General features: G+C 45.5%; 1 protein-coding gene across 1 annotated transcript in view; it reads right to left on the bottom strand.

Annotated features, from left to right (window-relative positions):
- The window catches only part of LOC117547771 (deleted in malignant brain tumors 1 protein-like), a gene marked incomplete at both ends in the record, with an annotated part of 84,861 nt that overhangs the window by 12,643 nt on the left and 54,131 nt on the right, over nt 1-18,087 (bottom strand). Inside the window, 4 exon segments of the mRNA XM_034218585.1 lie at nt 163-450; nt 601-912; nt 1,165-1,455; nt 1,809-2,096. Of these exon segments, the coding sequence (XP_034074476.1) occupies nt 163-450; nt 601-912; nt 1,165-1,455; nt 1,809-2,096 (1,179 nt within the window).

An 18,087-nucleotide genomic window follows, 5' to 3' on the forward strand; every position in this document is an offset into this window, starting at 1 on the left:
GTTCTATAATTGTTATTGTATTTTCTTATTTATCTTTTTTTTTCTATGTTCTTATTTGTTATTTAATTAAAAATCAAAATTTGAGAGAGAAGTCAAATATCTGAGAAAAAAGTCAACATTTGAGGAACAGTCGAATTCTGGGAAAGAGTCAAAGCAGCTTACCTGAACAGGTAAGAGTCAGGAAGTGGGAAGATGAACCTGCTGCTGCACACTCCCTCAGAGCAGATCCATACTGAACACAGTCAGGTCTGATCCCCCACACAGATCTCTCTGAGGACTCCTCTCTCTCTCCCACAGAAACAGCAGAGCCACAGTCGAGTTCTCTGCAGAGAACGCTTGCTGCCTCCAGGGTCCAGGTAGGAAAACCAATCACTGGTCTCCATTCTCCCCGAAGCTTCAGCTCCAGGTCTCCTGCACAGCGACTCTCTCCTCCCACCAGTCTGACCGGCTCTGTAGAGAAACAAGAGAGTCATCAGAGAGAGAATAAAGTGAGATTGATGAAATGAACCAATCACAGATGTTGGGGAAATATTTTCCCAGGCAAATAACTTTGACCCAGTTACTCAATTTGTACTGCCTTTGAATCTTTGAATCTTCTACCTGAGCAGGTGAGGCTAACAGCTGTGCCAGGTGAGCAGGTGTTTCTCTCTGAGGCTGAGCTACAGTCCAGGAGAGCAGACTCATGGCCTCCACACTGGAACTCTGTGGTCCCCATTGGAGCCTCCCCTTCTCCATAGAGCGCCCCCTGGAGGACTGAAGGAGCCCCACAGCCCAGCTGCCGGCAGACCACCTGAGCATCCTGCTGGTCAAAGTCAGCCTCACACACTGAGGACCAGGACGGGTTAGACTGGTTAGACTTCACCTCCAGTCTACCTGAACACAGACTGGTCCCATTCACCAGCCTGACAGAGTCTGGAGAGGACAGAAGATACAACTGAGGTAAAGAAACAGTTACTTTTAGAATTTATTGTATTTTATACTTTATCTTTTACTTCTATTTTCTTACTTGTTATCTATTTAAAAATCTAAAATGTAGGAAGTTGTCAAATGTGGAGAAATAATTCAAATTTGGAGGACAAGTCAAAATTCTATGAAAAGTTAAATTGTGAGAAAAAAGTCAAACATTTTAGGAAAAGTTTAAAGAAAAAAGTCAAAGGAGCTTACCTGAACAGGTGAGAGTCAGGAAGTGGTCAAATGAACCTGATAATGCACACTCCCTCAGAGCAGATCCAGACTGAACACAGGTAGGTCTGATCCACCACAAAGGTCTAAATGAGGACTCCTTTCTCTCTCCCACAGAAACAGCAGAGCCACAGTCGAGATATCTGCAGAGAACACCTGCTGCCTTCAGGGTCCAGAGAGAGTTAAATCCCCCCACTGGTCTCCATTCTCCCCGATGCTTCACCTCCAGGTCTCCCTCACAGCGTCTCTCTCCTCCCACCAGTCTGACCGGCTCTGAAGAGAAACAAGAGAGAGATCAGAGAGAGAATAAAGAGAGTTTGATGAGAACAGAATGAACCAATCACAGCTCCTCTTGAGCAGGTGAGGCTAACAGCTCTGCCAGGTGAGCAGGTGTTTCTCTCTGAGGCTGAGCTACAGTCCAGGAATAAAAAAGGACTGAGAAAAAACTCAAATTTGAAAAAATAAGTCAAATCTTGAGAAATGTGTTGTTTTTCTCGAAAAAGGCAACATTTCGAGGAAACGTCAAATTGTCACAAAAGTCCACATTATACAAAAAAGTAAAGATTTGAGGAAACGTCACCTTTTGAGGAACAGTGAAATTCTGAGAAAGAGTCAAAGGAGCTTACCTGAACATGTAAGAGTCAGGAAGTAGGAAGAGTAACTTGCTGCTGCACACTCCCTCAGAGCAGATTCAGACTCAACACAGGTAGGTCTGATCCCCCACACAGATCTCTCTGAGGACTCCACTCTCTCTCCCACTGAAACAGCAGAGCCACAGTCCAGATCTCTGCAGAGAACTTTTGCTTCCTTCAGGGTCCAGGTAGGAAAACCAATCACTGGTCTCCATTCTCCCCAAAGCTTCAGCTCCAGAGCTCCTGCACAGCGACTCTCTCCTCCCACCAGTCTCACCGGCTCTGAAGAGAAACAAGAGAGTCATCAGAGAGAGAATAAAGAGAGTTTGATGAAATGAACCAATTGAAGATTTTGGAGAAATATTTCCTCGGCCCATAACTTTGACCCAGTTTATCAGTCTGCCCTCGCTGAGAACAGGCCTGCTACCCTGGGCTGCTCTCAGTGTTCTGTCTCCCTGTTCCTGCCTGTTGGCTTCAGCTGATAGAGGTGCTATAGTGCTCCTCCTGTTTGATCTTGTTATGCACAATGTTGATTATTCTCTCAGAACTGGCTGAATGCAGGGCTCTGGGGTAGAGATGTTCAGAATTGGTTTGGCAGCAGCTGTGTCACCTCGTGGCTGCAGCACGTCTTGTCAAATTCTCCGGCCGTAACTCCATAATAAACCCTCAGTGTTTGCCATCAAAGTTCCAGCTCTCCCCGTGTCTCTGAGCTTTGTCTCCATTGCTTCAGAAGTTTCCATTATTACATTATATCGCATTTAGCTGACGCTTTTATCCAAAGCGACTTACAATAAGTGCATTCGACCAACAAGATACAAACTTGAGGAAAACAGAATCATATAAGTACATCAGGTTTCATAGAGCCAAACATTTCAAGTGCTACTCAACTGGCTTTAGATAAGCCAGTCCTTTATTAGTATATAAGTGCTTTGTTCTATCGCTCGAAGTGGAGTCGAAAGAGATGAGTTTTCAGTCTGGAAGGTGTGTAAGCTTTCTGCTGTCCTGATGTCAATGAGGAGCTCATTCCACCATTTTGGAGCCAGGACAGCAAACCCACGTGTTTCTGCTGATGGGAACTTGGGTCCCCCTCGCAGCGAGGGCGCAGCGAGTCGTTTGGTTGATGCAGAGCGGAGTGCACGTGCTGGGGTGTACGGTTTAACCATGTCCTGGATGTAGGAAGGGCCAGATCCATTCGCAGCATGGTAAGCAAGTACCAGTGTCTTGAAGTGGATTCTAGCAGTTACCGGAAGCCAGTGAAGGGAGCGGAGGAGCGGAGTGGTGTGGGAACATTTAGGAAGGGTGAAGACCAGACGAGCCGCTGCATTCTGGATGAGCTGCAGAGGTCGGATGGCACATGCAGGTAGACCAGCCAGGAGGGAGTTGCAGTAGTCTAGGCGTGAGATGACGAGAGCCTGGACCAGAACCTGAGTCGCTTTCTGGGTCAGCTGGGGACGTATCTTCCTGATGTTGTAAAGCGTGTATCTGCAGCAGCGGGTTGTAGCAGCGATGTTTGCAGTGAAGGACAGGTTGTTATCTAGGGTCACACCCAGATTCCTTGCAGTCTGAGTCGGGGAAATAACTGAGGTGCCGATGTTGATTGTTAGGTCAAGAGTGGGACAATCTTTTCCCGGAAGGAAAAGCAGCTCAGTCTTGTCAAGGTTGAGCTTGAGGTGATGAGCAGACATCCACTCAGAGATGTCAGCTAGACAAGTAGAGATGCGTGCGACGACCTGGGTCTCTGAGCGGGGAAAGGACAGAATTAATTGGGTGTCGTCAGCGTAGCAGTGGTAAGAAAAACCATGCGGGCTAATGACTGATCCGAGCGAGTTTGTGTACAAGGAGAAGAGGAGGGGACCAAGAACAGAGCCCTGAGGGACCCCCGTAGTTAATTGACAAGGGTCGGACTCGGACCCTCTCCAAGTAACCCTGTAGGTACGGTCTTTCAGGTATGAGGTGAGGAGGGAAAGTGCAGAGCCTGAAACTCCAAGTTCTTGGAGAGTGCGAAGGAGGATCTGATGATTCACCGTGTCGAATGCAGCAGACAGGTCCAACAGGATGATGACAGAGGAGAGGGAGGCTGCTTTAGCAGTGTGCAGTTCCTCAGTGACAGCAAGGAGGGCAGTTTCTGTGGAGTGACCTGCCTTGAAACCAGACTGGTGCGGATCCAGAAGGTTGTTCTGATGGAGATAGCAGGAGAGTTGTTTAAAGACAGCGCGTTCAAGTGATTTAGACAGGAACGGGAGGAGAGAGACAGGCCTGTAGTTTATAACATCAGACGGGTTGAGAGTGGGTTTCTTTAGGAGAGGGTTTACTCTTGCCTCCTTGAGACTGTTTGGAAAGTGACCAGAAGTTAGAGAAGTGTTGATGAAATGGGTGAGAAACGGTAGAATATCAGGAGCGATAGTCTGAAGGAGGTTTGAAGGGATAGGGTCCAGAGGACAGGTGGTAGGGCGGGCAGAGGTAATGAGGGTAAGAACCTCACTTGGAGAGAGAGGGGAAAGGAGGTCAGTGTGTTGGTGGAAGGAGGGTCTGGTGACCCAGCGGTGAGTAAAGGTGAGTCAGAAAAAGAAGAGCGAATATCATCAACCTTTTTTTCAAAGTGGTTAACAAAGTCGCTTGACAGAAGGGAGGAGGGGGGAGGAGCTTTTGGAGGGTCCAAGAAGGAGGAGAAGATGGAAAATAGTTTTTTGGGATTGGAATAGGAAGATTGGATCTTATCTTGAAAGAAAGTGCTTTTTGCCTGAGAGATCGAAGCAGAGAAAGAGGAGAGGAGAGCTTGATAGGTTAGGAGGTCGTCATGGTGTTTGGATTTCCACCGTTTCCGCTCGGTTCTATTAGCACGCAGTGCGTCATTTAGCCAGGGAGCAGGAGGGGACTGACGAGCCTGCTGAGATGTGAGAGGACAGAGAGAGTCCAGAGTGGATGAGAGAGTAGAGAGGAGAGTTTCTGCAGCAGAGTTTGGAGGCAGCAGTTGGAACGAATCAGAGGAAGGGAGGGCTGAGAGCACCGATGAGGCAAAGTTAGAGGGGGAGAGGGAACGAAGGTTACGGCGGACAGGTGCAGGATGAGAAGAGATTAGTTTGTTATGTTTGGAAAGGGATAGAGAGAATGAAATGAAGAAGTGATCGGATGTGTGGAGCGGGTTTACAGAGAGGTTAGAAATAGCGCAGTTCCTTGAGAATATGAGATCAAGGACATTGCCAGCTTTATGAGTCGGTGGGGACGGAGAGAGTGAGAAAGCAAAGGCGGTTAACAGAGATGTTAGTTCGTCTATCTTCCCCATCTGGAGGGTTGAAGTCTCCGAGAAGTACAGCGGGAGGGCCAGTTTCAGGGATGTGTGAGAGGAGATGATCTAATTCCTCCAAGAAGTCCCCCAAGGCGCCTGGTGGACGGTAGAGAACAACAATGGTTAATTGTATAGGATGGGTTACTGTGACGGCATGGAACTCAAAGGTGGAAGGAGTAAAGTTAGGTAGCTTGAAGAGGGAAAAGCTCCATTTGGGAGAGAGCAGGAGACCAGTGCCACCTCCTCTGCCAGTTGGTCTGGGTGTATGGGAGAAGGAATATGCTGTGGAGAGAGCTGCTGGGGTGGATGTGTTGGATGGAGTAATCCAGGTCTCAGTGAGAGCAAGGAAATCCAGAGACTGCAGGGAGGCGTAGCCAGAGATGAAGTCAGCCTTAGGAACAGCTGACTGGCAGTTCCACAGGCCCCCTGAAACTAGATGTTGGATCTCAGTGGAGCATGTGGGATAGACGAGAGCAGGCCGGTTATATCGATTAGGAGATACACAGGGCCAGTGATAACTGTGAGAAGACACATGAACAGGAATGGAGAAAATACAGATGATTATAGCATGAGGGGCTAAACAACCAAATAAAATAAAACACCAGCGATACTTAGCTCAATCAAAGTAGGATTTTGTCTCCACTTTGCCTCCCTCGTCACTCCCGCAGGACTCCAATGTCTTTGTTAGTCTTCGTCTGTCTGACGCTGACGCTCCAGGAAATAGCTGCCTAAAATGGGCAGCTCCTCTATTTTATATTATATTTACATGTACAGAGACTTCTTGAAGATAGATTGTATATAGACTTCTTGCACTATTTTTTATTCTTTTATTATACAATTTGCATTGTTGGAGGAGCTCAGGTCAGGAGAATTTCATTGCCATTTCTACCCTGTAGGTTATGTGCATATGACAATAAAAACTTGTAATCTTTGAATCTTCTACCTGAGCAGGTGAGGCCAACAGCTGTGCCAGGTGAGCAGGTGTTTCTCTCTGAGGCTGAGCTACAGTCCAGGAGAGCAGACTCATGGCCTCCACACTGGAACTCTTTGGTCCCCATTGGAGCCTCCCCTTCTCCATAGAGCGCCCCCTGGAGGATTGAGGGAGCCCCACAGCCCAGCTGCCTGCAGACCACCTGAGCATCCTGCTGGTCAAAGTCAGCCTCACACACTGAGGACCAGGACGGGTCAGACTGGTTAGACTGGTTAGAGTTCACCTCCAGTCTACCTGAACACAGACTGGTCCCATTCACCAGCCTGACAGAGTCTGGAGAGGACAGAAGATACAACTGAGGTAAAGAAACAGTTACCTTTTAAATTGTTATTGTATTCTTTATCTTTTATTTCAATTTTCTTATTTTTTATTTATTTAAAAATCAAGGAAAAAAGTCAAAAACACTGAAAAAAAGTAAAACGTTGAGAAATAAGTTTCATTCTGAGAAAAAAAGGAGGAAAAGTCAAATTCTGAGAAAAAGTGAAAGCAGCTTACCTGAACAGGTAAGAGTCAGGATGTCGTTAGAGGAACCTGCTGCTGCACATTCCCTCAGAGCAGATGCAGACTGAACACATTCAGAGCTGATCCTCCACACAGATCTCTTTGAGGACGCCTTTCTCTCTCCTAAAGAAACAGCAGAGCCACAGTCCAGATCTCTGCAGAGAACACCTGCTGTCTTCAGAGTCCTGAGAGAGGATAAACCCCCCACTGGTCTCCATTCTCCCTGATGTTTCAGCTCCAGGTCTCCTGCACAGTGACTCTCTCCTCCCACCAGTCTGATCGGCTCTGAAGAGAAACAAGAGGGTCATCAGAGAGAGAATAAAGAGAGTTTGATGAAATGAACCAATCACAGCTGCAGCTCCTCTATTTTATATTCTATTTACATGTATATTAAATTCCAATTCAAATGTATCTACAGTGTAGAACCATCCATACATATTCTCCCGCTTATCCGTGGTCGGGTCGCGGGGGTAGCAGTTCCAGCAGAGAGCCCCAAACTTTCTTTTCCCTGGCGACATCAACCAGCTCTGACTGGGGGATCCCAAGGCGCTCCCAGGCCAGCGAAGAGATATAATCCCTCCACCTGGTCCTAGGTCTACCCCTTGGTCTCTTCCCAGCTGGACGTGCCTGGAACACCTCCCTAGGGAGGCGCCCAGGTGGCATCCTAACTAGGTGCCCGAACCACCTCAACTGGCTCCTTTCGACGCGAAGGAGGAGCGGCTCAACTCCGAGTCCCTCCCGGATGACCTAACTTCTCACCTTATCCCTAAGGGAGACACCAGCCACCCTGCGGAGAAAACCCATCTCGGCTGCTTGTATCCGCGATCTCGTTCTTTCGGTCATGACCCATCCTTCAGGACCATAGGTGAGGATAGGAACGAAAATGGCCCGGTAGACAGAGAGCTTTGCCTTCTGGCTCAGCTCTCTTTTCGTCACAACGGTGCGGTAAAGCGACTGCAGTACCGCTCCTGCTTCTCCGATTCTCCGGCCCATCTCACGCTCCATTGTTCCCTCCCTCGAGAACAAGACCCCGAGATACTTGAACTCCTTCACTTGGGGTAAGGACTCATTCCCTACTTGGAGTGGACAGTCCATCGGTTTCCTGCTGAGATCCATGGCCTCAGATTTGGAGGTGCTGATCCTCATCCCAGCCGCTTCACACTCGGTTGCGAACCGATCCAGTGAGTGCTGAAGGTCACAGACCGATGAAGCCATTAGAACCACATCATCTGCAAAAAGCAGTGGTGCAATCCTTAATCTAAGCAAATATGTAATCAGCATTTCGCTAATGTATGTTCCACACTACTATCTGACTCCTATTTGACGACTGGTATTTCTAATAGTAACTCATACTGCAACAGTTCTTTTTCTTTTAAGAAAATTCTACCACACGAAGTTCATAATGCTATCACAGAATTAAAAGTGGATGGCAGTGCAGGACTCGATGGTATAGAAAACAGGTTCATAAAACTGGCGTCCCACATTCTCATTTACCCACTTGCTGATTTGTTCAACCTGTCTTTGTCCACCTGTGAGTTGCCGACTATTTGGAAATGTGCACGCATCATTCCACTGCATAAAGGTGGTGATTTACTTGATACAAATAATTATAGACCAATATCTATAATCTGCTCTATTTCCAAAGTTTTGGAGAAAATAATTTATAATCAACTGTCACATTATCTCAATACTTATAATATTTTATCTCCGGTTCAATCTGGTTTCAGGCCTAATCACTCCACAACAACTGCCCTACTTAAATGTACGAATGACTTGTACTCTGCTGCAGATGATGGTGAACTCACAGGTGCCATTTTTATTGACTTGACAAAAGCCTTTGATTTCGTTGATCGATATCTGCTCTTGGATAAACCTCACGGCATTGGCCTTTCTAATAATACAGTTTTATGGTTTAACTCGTACCTTCACAGTAGAAAGCAATGTGTGGTTGTTAATGGAAAACAGTCTGACCTGTTGATCCAACAAAAGGGTGTACCCCAAGGATCAACTCTGGGCCCACTTCTGTTCTCTATTTACATAAATGATTTATCTTCTTGTCTCATTAATTGTTGTACTCACCTTTATGCTGATGACACTGTCATATATACATCCAAATCAGATCTTTCACAAATTCAGATCTCTCTTCAATCGGATTTTAATATCTTACAGGACTGGCTATCACACAATAAACTACTGCTCAACAAAACACAATCTTATACCATGGTCTTTGGTACCAGGCAGAAGCTCAGATCCAAACCTAATGTAGTAATAACATGTAAGGATGGCACTTCTCTGCATAAAGTTGATAGCTTTAAATATCTTGGTGTATGGCTCGACTCTGAACTTTCATTTAAACTACAGATAAAGCATGTAATACAAAAAGTCAATTACGGAATCAGTGTTTTACACCGCTCTCGCAATTGTTTTACGCTCAGTGTCCGAAAGAGAATTGCTTCTCAACTTATTCTTCCGATTATGGACTATTGTGATGTTGTCTACCAAAATGCACATAAATCAGATCTTGCTCCACTCAACATAGCCTACAACAGACTATGCAGATTTGTTCTTGGTTGTCCTGTTCGTACACATCACTGCACAATGTATAACCAACTTAAATGGCCTTCTTTAAATGTAAGAAGACACACGCATTGGCTTCAGCTGATATTTAAATGCATTATCTTAACTATCCCGCTTATTTAAAGCAGTATTTTGTACCCTACTCACCAAATCATGAAGTTAGACATTCTGTTCAGATTTATTTCTCTGTCCCCTCTGCAAAAAAATGTATTGGCAGAAGAGCGTTCATGTTCAAAGCCCCAACTGACTGGAATACTTGACCTGCTGCTATTAGATCTCTGTCATCATTGGGTATGTTTAAACATGCATTATCATCTCACTTTCAACTGGTCTGTGCTTGTTAGTAATGAAACAGATATTGATGAAACTGATTTGCTTGACTGTCTCAAATTGTAATGATTGTATGCATTGCTTGAATTTTACTTAACAGACTGTATGTGGTTTGTCTTGTGTGTCATGTTTTGCATTTTGTCTTTTTGTTTATGTATGTCTGTAAGTTGTTGCTATTGTCGGGACCCCCTTGAAAACGAGATGGTGCATCTCAAGGGGTTTATCCCAATCAATAAAAATGTCTATATATAGTCCACCGAACTGCAGACCCCCTCCCCCACGACTACGCCTCGAAATCCGATCCATGTATATTACAAACAGGATTGGTGACAAAGCGCAGCCCTGGCGGAGGCCAACCCTCACCGGAAATGGGTCCGACTTACTGCCGAGGACCCGGACACAGCTCTCGCTTTGGGAGTACAGAGATTGGATGGCCCTGAGTAGAGACCCCCTCACCCCATACTCCCGCATCACCTCCCAGAGTAACTCCCTGGGAACTCGTTCATACGCCTTCTCCAAGTCTACAAAACACATGTAGACCGGATAAGCGTACACCCAGGCCCCCTCCAGGATCCTTGCGAGAGTAAAAAGCTGATCCATCGTTCCACGACCAGGACGGAATCCGCATTGTTCCTCCTCAATCTGAGGTTCAACAATCGGCCTGACCCTCCTTTCGAGTACCTTAGAGTAAACTTTCCCGGGGAGGCTGAGTAGTGTGATGCCTCTGTAATTGGCACACACCCTCTGATCCCCCTTTTTGAAAAGGGGAACCACCACCCCCGGTCTGCCACTCCTTCGGTACCGGTTTCCGACTTCCACGCAACGTTGATGAGACGTGTCAACCATGACAGTCCCTCAACACCCAGAGCCTTCAGCATTTCTGGGCAGATCTCATCCACCCCCGGGGCTTTGCCACTGTGGAGTTGTTTGACGACCTCAGTGACCTCCCCCCGGGAGATTGGTGTTGATCCCCCGTCATACTCCAGCTCTGCCTCTAACATAGAGGGCGGAGTTGTCGGGTTCAGGAGTTTCTCAAAGTGTTCCTTCCAACGCCCTAACACTCCATCAGTTGAGGTCAACAACGTCCCATCCTTACTGTACACAGCTTGGATGGTTCCCTGCTTCCCCCTCCTGAGGTGTCGGACAGTTTTCCAGAACAACTTTGGTGCCGCCCGAAACTCCTTTTCCATGTCTTCTCCGAACTTCTCCCACACCCGCTGCTTTGGGCCTGTCGGTACCTTGCAACTGCCTCGGGAGTCCCTGAAGGCCTCCTTCTTCAGTCGGACGTTTTCCCTGACCACCGGTGTCCACCAGGAGGTTCGAGGGTTACTGCCCCTTGAGGCACCTAAGACCTTGAGACCACAGCTCCCCGCCGCGGCTTCGGCAATAGAGGCTTTGAACACCGACCACTCTGGTTCAATGTCCCCAACCTCCACAGGAATGCCCGAAAAGCTCCGTCGTAGCTGTGAGTTGAAGGCCTCCTGAACTTTGGCCTCCTCCAGACGTTTCCAGTTCACATGTGCGTTGAAGTCTCCCAGCAAGATTAAAGAGTCTCATATGTTTTGGTCTTGTCCTCGCCTACAAGGATACTGGACAAGCATTTTCAAACACCTTACTGAGGCCTTGGACGTGGTATTGACACCATGTAGAGAAACTTTTTTTTTTTTCTTCCTTGTGTCTCTTTTTATCTGTTTTTTTTTAATATTCATTTTTAAAAAACATTTTTCTGTCTTTGTATACATGTATGTATGTAGGTACGTGTATTACTGTTACTATTCTTTATTCCCTTATCTATACATTTTCTTTTAATATTATATTCTATATTACTTTTACCTATACAGTTATCTATTTCATTTAGTTAGTTATTTAATTTACTAGCTAGGACCGGGAGGGGGGAAAGGGGAAAAATAAAAATAAATATTGACTGTATAAATGTAAACTCAATAAAAAAAAGATTTTAAAAAAAAAGCTTAAAGAGTCCCCTTCAGGAGCCCCATACAGGACTCTTTCCAGGGTCTCCAAGAAGGCTGTATACTTTGAACTGCTGTTTGGTGCATAAGCACACACAACAGTCAGAGTTTTCCCCCCATAACCCGCAGGCGTAGGGAGGCGACCCTCTCATCCACTGGGGTAAACTCCAACAACGAAGCACCCAACCGGGGACTTATGAGTATCCCCACACCCGCCCGGCGCCTCACACCTTGAGCAACTCCGGAGAAGAATAGAGTCCAACCCCTATCCAGAAGTAAGGTTCCAGAGCCGACGCTGTGCGTAGAGGTGAGCCCAACCAGATCCAACTGGTAACGCTCACCTCCCGCACAAGCTCCGGCTCCTTCCCCCCCAGAGAGGTGACGTTCCACGTCCCCAAAGCCAGCTTCTGTCGCCTGGGTCTGGTCCGTCGAGACCCTCCGCTTTCACTGCCACCCTTCTGGCAGCGCACCCGACCCCATCGCTGTTTCCCGTAGGTGGTGGGCCCGCGGGACGGAGAAGCGGAAGTGTTGCCGACGTTGCCTTTTCGGGCTGTGCCTGGCCGGGCTCCGTGGCAAGCCCGGCCACCAGACGCTCGCCGACGAGTCCTCCTTCTGGGCCTGGCTCCAGAAGGGGACCCCGGGCTTCCTCCGGGCCGGGTATCCTCACTTATTTGTTGTTCTTGCATGAGGTCTTTTAAACCACTCTTAGTCTGGCCCCTTGCCTGAGACCAATTTGCCATGGGAGACCCTACCAGGAACACAATGTTCCAGACAACACAGCCCCCAGGTTCATCAGGGCACACAAACCCCTCTACCACGGTAAGGTGCTGGTTCTTCAGAGAACACATTGTTCTACAGTGTAGAACAATCTATGAAATTATTCTGATCTGAGCTCCTCCAACAATTCAACATATATAATAAAATACAAATATCAAATTTTGAGACAAAGTCAAATTTGGAGAAAGACATCAAATTTAAAAAAGGGTATATTTTGAGGAAAAAAATCAAATTCAAAAAGTTTTATTTGTATTTTCTTTTATTTATATTTACTTTCCAAAATTGTCATAAATTACCCCTGATTCTGATTGCTCTACATCTCTCCTTACACAAGGATCTCTAACGTGTGTGTGTGTGTGTGTGTGTGTGTGTGTGTGCGTGTGTGTGTGTGTTGAGTTTTGGATGGATGCAGGATGGACTCACCTTGAGCGAAACTCAGACTGAGCGAGCAGAGCAGGAGGAGAGGAATCATCTCAACAACCTGCACAGAAACAGAGAACAGGAAGTGATATCGTTTATAAAAGGAGAGATATATCAACTCCTGATCGGTGCAAACACTTCTGATTATTATTATGCAAAATCCACTTATTCATGTCTGTTCTACTTAAACATGTCCCTCTGTTAAGAGATTCTGAAAGTGTCAGGAACAAAGACCCTCTCTTTTTGTCCTGATCCATCTTCATAAAAACCTGTCCGAAAATCAGCTGATCAGATGTTGATCACAACTGACTGAAAGCACAACAATTGAAATATTTGATACAATAAGTCAAAGGACAGACATAAGGGAAGCAGAGAATACATGATAATTGACAAAAGACTAATTTAAAATATACATTTTCAACATATCTGCTCATTAAATTCCTCGTAGTCAGGGTCGGCTCTAGAACAAATCAAATGGGGGGGCAATCATTTACCAAGGGGGGGCACACACTGCCGTCAACAACCAACACACAAACACCAACACAACTTCAATTTAAAAAAACATGCTGTAAAGTCTATTGTCTTTCACACACATTGCAGGGTGTAGTGCTATTGTATAGCGCACCTACGACCTGCGCCCTCGCTGCGAAGGGGACCCAAGTTCCCATCAGCAAAAACACGTGGGTTTGCTGTCCTGGCTCCAAGATGGTGGAATGAGCTCCCCATTGACATCAGGACAGCAGATAGCTTACACACCTTCCAGACTGAAAACTTATCTCTTTCGACTCCACTTCCAGCGATAGAACTATTAACAAAGCACTTATATACTAATAAAGGACAGGCTTACCTAAAGCCAGTTGAGTAGCACTTGAAATGTTTTTGCTCTATGAAGCCTGATATACTTTATGATTCTGTTTTCTTCAAGTTTGTATTTTGTTGGTCGAACGCACTTATTGTAAGTCGCTTTGGATAAAAGCATCAGCTAAATGTAATGTAATAATGTAATGCATATATGCACGGTTGTGGCACGACCACCAAAACAGAAACATATGGACATAGGCCACCATATAAAAGGGTGCAAATGTATTTAGTATCCTATCCATGTGAACATGTTTTAGGTGGGGGTGGACCTAACCTCCTCTAGGAGGGTCTGGGGGCATGCTCCCCCGGGAAGATTATTTTTAAAATATTGAAGTTAAATGCATCAATCTGGTGCACTTTGAGAGCAACATGAAGAGATCTATGGATAGCCTACATCTCTCAACATCCATATGAAACAGAACTGTACACAGATTCACTTTTTCTTTATGGATATTTGACTAATCACTCCCCTTTAAACTGTATTCTTGTGTTACTGTCCTATAGTATTTCATACCCGTTTTTCATTTATTCTCTTATTTTTTTAATAACTATAGGCTAATGATCATATAAATGTGTTCCTCACAAATACTTGTTTACATAAATGGTGACCAAACCGTTTGAGACCCACTGAGATAACTTACATTAAAGTTAACTATCTAAACACAGAGAGTCCTTACCTCACTGAGCTGAGGTTATACGATCCTCTCAGTCTGACAGGAGAGGATTCTCCTCCACCTTGGTGTAGAAACAGCTCTTTATATCCGTTAGCATAGCTAGCTAACCAGATGCTAACAACAACATTCCACATTACCGCTCGCGCACTCACAAAATGCGATCGTGCCACACACACACACACACACACACACACACACACACACACACACACACACACACACACACACACACACACACACACACACACACACACACACACACACACACACACACACACACACACACACACACCACACACACACACACACACACACACACACACACACACACACACACACACACACACACACACACACACACACACACACACACACACACACACACACCACACACACACAGAGCCGAGCTTGAATGAAACACAGAGACCCAGAAGTAGGCTACTTGTACTGTACTGTATATCATATTATTTTCGATGGCTTTACTATAATCAGTGTAACAGATGAACAGATCGCCACGGGGCTTTCATCAAAACACACAGCCACGTAATGATAACAAAACAAAGGTCGGGGGTCATTGGTCAAGCAACACACCAATCAGAGAGCAACAGTGAGTCAGGCTGTGTTTTATATTTGTATTCTTTATTTCTGATGTATTTCACACAAAAAACCTTTAGTGGAAACGTTTTCACTTATATGATTTTAAAATAAAACGGCAAAGTGGCAAGGCTTGCCCACCCGTGGGGGGGCACAGTGACTCATTTGGGGGGGCATGGCCCGCGAATGACCCCCCCATGACGCCGACCCTGCTCGTAGTAGTTATTAAAGCTTTACATCTGAGTAATTATCTCATTGTGATCGTTTGTCAGTGCTGTATGTTTTTGCATATATGTAGATATGTTATACTCAGCATGTCAGGGTTGGGAAAAATAGGACCCAAGTGCAGTTGAAAATACAAAAAAACGGTCTGGTAACACAAAGCGAAATGTATTAAAAAAAGCTGATGACAGGAAAAACAAGAAACTACTTAACATAAACCAAACCGGGGAGCACGACAGACAGGAACAAACGTACAGACGGGAAAAGGCAGGTGACATGGACATGAAAGACGACGATGAGACAAGGAGCACAGGGGAAGACAAGACTAAATACACAGAAGGGTAATCACAGGACAAGACACAGCTGGGCAGGGGAGGCAGAAACACAAGGGCAACAGGGTGGACGGCCCGGGGACACGTCAGGATTTAATTGGATGTAAATGGTCCCAAGAGTCACTTTTATCAATGGGAGTCTTATCGTTTAGTTGTATCACTGTGGGAACATTCCTGCCCCCCCAAAAACGGCTCCTCCGGAGGTAAAACACATGCAGAAAAAAGACATGAGAATTGAGTAAACATTTTGACGCAATTTAAGAGTGGTCAACGCATGAATGGATGAAAAAGACAGGTAAAAAAGCCACATCTTACCTTGTCAAAACAGAAAGGAAATCCAGCTGCTCCTGTTGGGTTATCACTTGAAGACTTTTCCTAAAAAAGAGAGAGATCTCCAGACAGAAGTCCCCGGATGTTTGAGACTCTCAGCGTGTTTCAGCTGCTCCTCTTCCTCCGCTCTGCAGCAAGTTCAAATCCACCACAGATCCTATGTATCCCTGACATAAGAGAGGACACCTCCCCCGAAAATACACCACCCAGTGCGGGGAGAGAGAGAGGGGGAGAGAGAGAGAGAGGGAGAGATGGGGAGGGCTGGAGCCATACATGCCAACCCTCCCGATTTTCGTGGGAGACTCCCGATTTCATTGCTCTTTCCCGGTTTCCTCCCGGGGTCATATTTCTCCCAATTTCTGACAAAATCAGATTTACTCAGGACTGTTTCCACTCGGACTTTAATACAGCTACACCATTGTTTGGTTTCCATGGTAGCGCGTCTCTTTAGTAGCGCACGCAACTGAAAGTCTGAGAGGGTGAGGAAGAGAGTCACAGAAAACAGAACGGACAACTCGACCCTCTGCTCACTCCTTTCCAGCCCACACATATGCTCCATCAAGGATGGTGCTACAGGCCGCAAGGCAGTGCACCTACAACTACAATAAGCATGTTAGTTAATGTTAATCCAATACAGCTCCGGCGTCCCACGAGCTGATATACACCTGAGCATCAGCAGGAGAGGACTCTTTAAAGTACAGACACTACCTACTGATATACACCTGACCATCAGCAGGAGAGGACTCTTTAAAGTAGAGACACTACATACTGATATACACCTGAGCATCAGCAGGAGAGGACTCTTTAAAGTACAGACACTACATACTGATATACACCTGAACATCAGCAGGAGAGGACTCTTTAAAGTACAGACACTACATACTGATATACACCTGACCATCAGCAGGAGAGGACTCTTTAAAGTAGAGACGCTACATACTGATATACACCTGACCATCAGCAGGAGAGGACTCTTTAAAGTAGAGACGCTACATACTGATATACACCTGAACATCAGCAGGAGAGGACTCTTTAAAGTAGAGACACTACATACTGATATACACCTGAACATCAGCAGGAGAGGACTCTTTAAAGTAGAGACACTACATACTGATATACACCTGAACATCAGCAGGAGAGGACTCTTTAAAGTAGAGACACTACATACTGATATACACCTGAACATCAGCAGGAGAGGACTCTTTAAAGTAGAAACACTACATACTGATATACACCTGAACATCAGCAGGAGAGGACTCTTTAAAGTAGAGACGCTAAATACTGATATACACCTGGACATCAGCAGGAGAGGACTCTTTAAAGTAGAGACGCTACATACTGATATACACCTGGACATCAGCAGGAGAGGACTCTTTAAAGTAGAGACACTATACATACTGATATACACCTGAACATCAGCAGGAGAGGACTCTTTAAAGTAGAGACACTACATACTGATATACACCTGAACATCGGCACGAGAGGACTCTTTAAAGTAGAAACACTACATACTGATATACACCTGAACATCAGCAGGAGAGGACTCTTTAAAGTAGAAACACTACATACTGATATACACCTGAACATCAGCAGGAGAGGACTCTTTAAAGTAGAGACACTACATACTGATATACACCTGAACATCAGCAGGAGAGGACTCTTTAAAGTAGAGACACTACATACTGATATACACCTGAACATCAGCACGAGAGGACTCTTTAAAGTAGAGACACTACATACTGATATACACCTGAACATCAGCAGGAGAGGACTCTTTAAAGTAGAAACACTACATACTGATATACACCTGAACATCAGCAGGAGAGGACTCTTTAAAGTAGAGACGCTACATACTGATATACACCTGGACATCAGCAGGAGAGGACTCTTTAAAGTAGAGACGCTACATACTGATATACACCTGGACATCAGCAGGAGAGGACTCTTTAAAGTAGAGACACTATACATACTGATATACACCTGAACATCAGCAGGAGAGGACTCTTTAAAGTAGAGACACTACATACTGATATACACCTGAACATCAGCACGAGAGGACTCTTTAAAGTCGTAACACTACATACTGATATACACTGAACATCACCAGGAGAGGACTCTTTAAAGTAGAAACACTACATACTGATATACACCTGAACATCAGCAGGAGAGGACTCTTTAAAGTAGAGACACTACATACTGATATTAACACCTGAACAACAGCAGGAGAGGACTCTTTAAAGTAGAGACACTACATACTGATATACACCTGAACATCAGCAGGAGAGGACTCTTTAAAGTAAGAGACACTACAGTACATACTGATATACACCTGATCATCAGCACGAGAGGACTCTTTAAAGTAGAGACACTACATACTGATATACACCTGAACATCAGCAGGAGAGGAC

Source organism: Gymnodraco acuticeps, unplaced genomic scaffold (assembly GCF_902827175.1).
Source record: "Gymnodraco acuticeps unplaced genomic scaffold, fGymAcu1.1, whole genome shotgun sequence".
Taxonomy (NCBI): Eukaryota; Metazoa; Chordata; class Actinopteri; order Perciformes; family Bathydraconidae; genus Gymnodraco; species Gymnodraco acuticeps.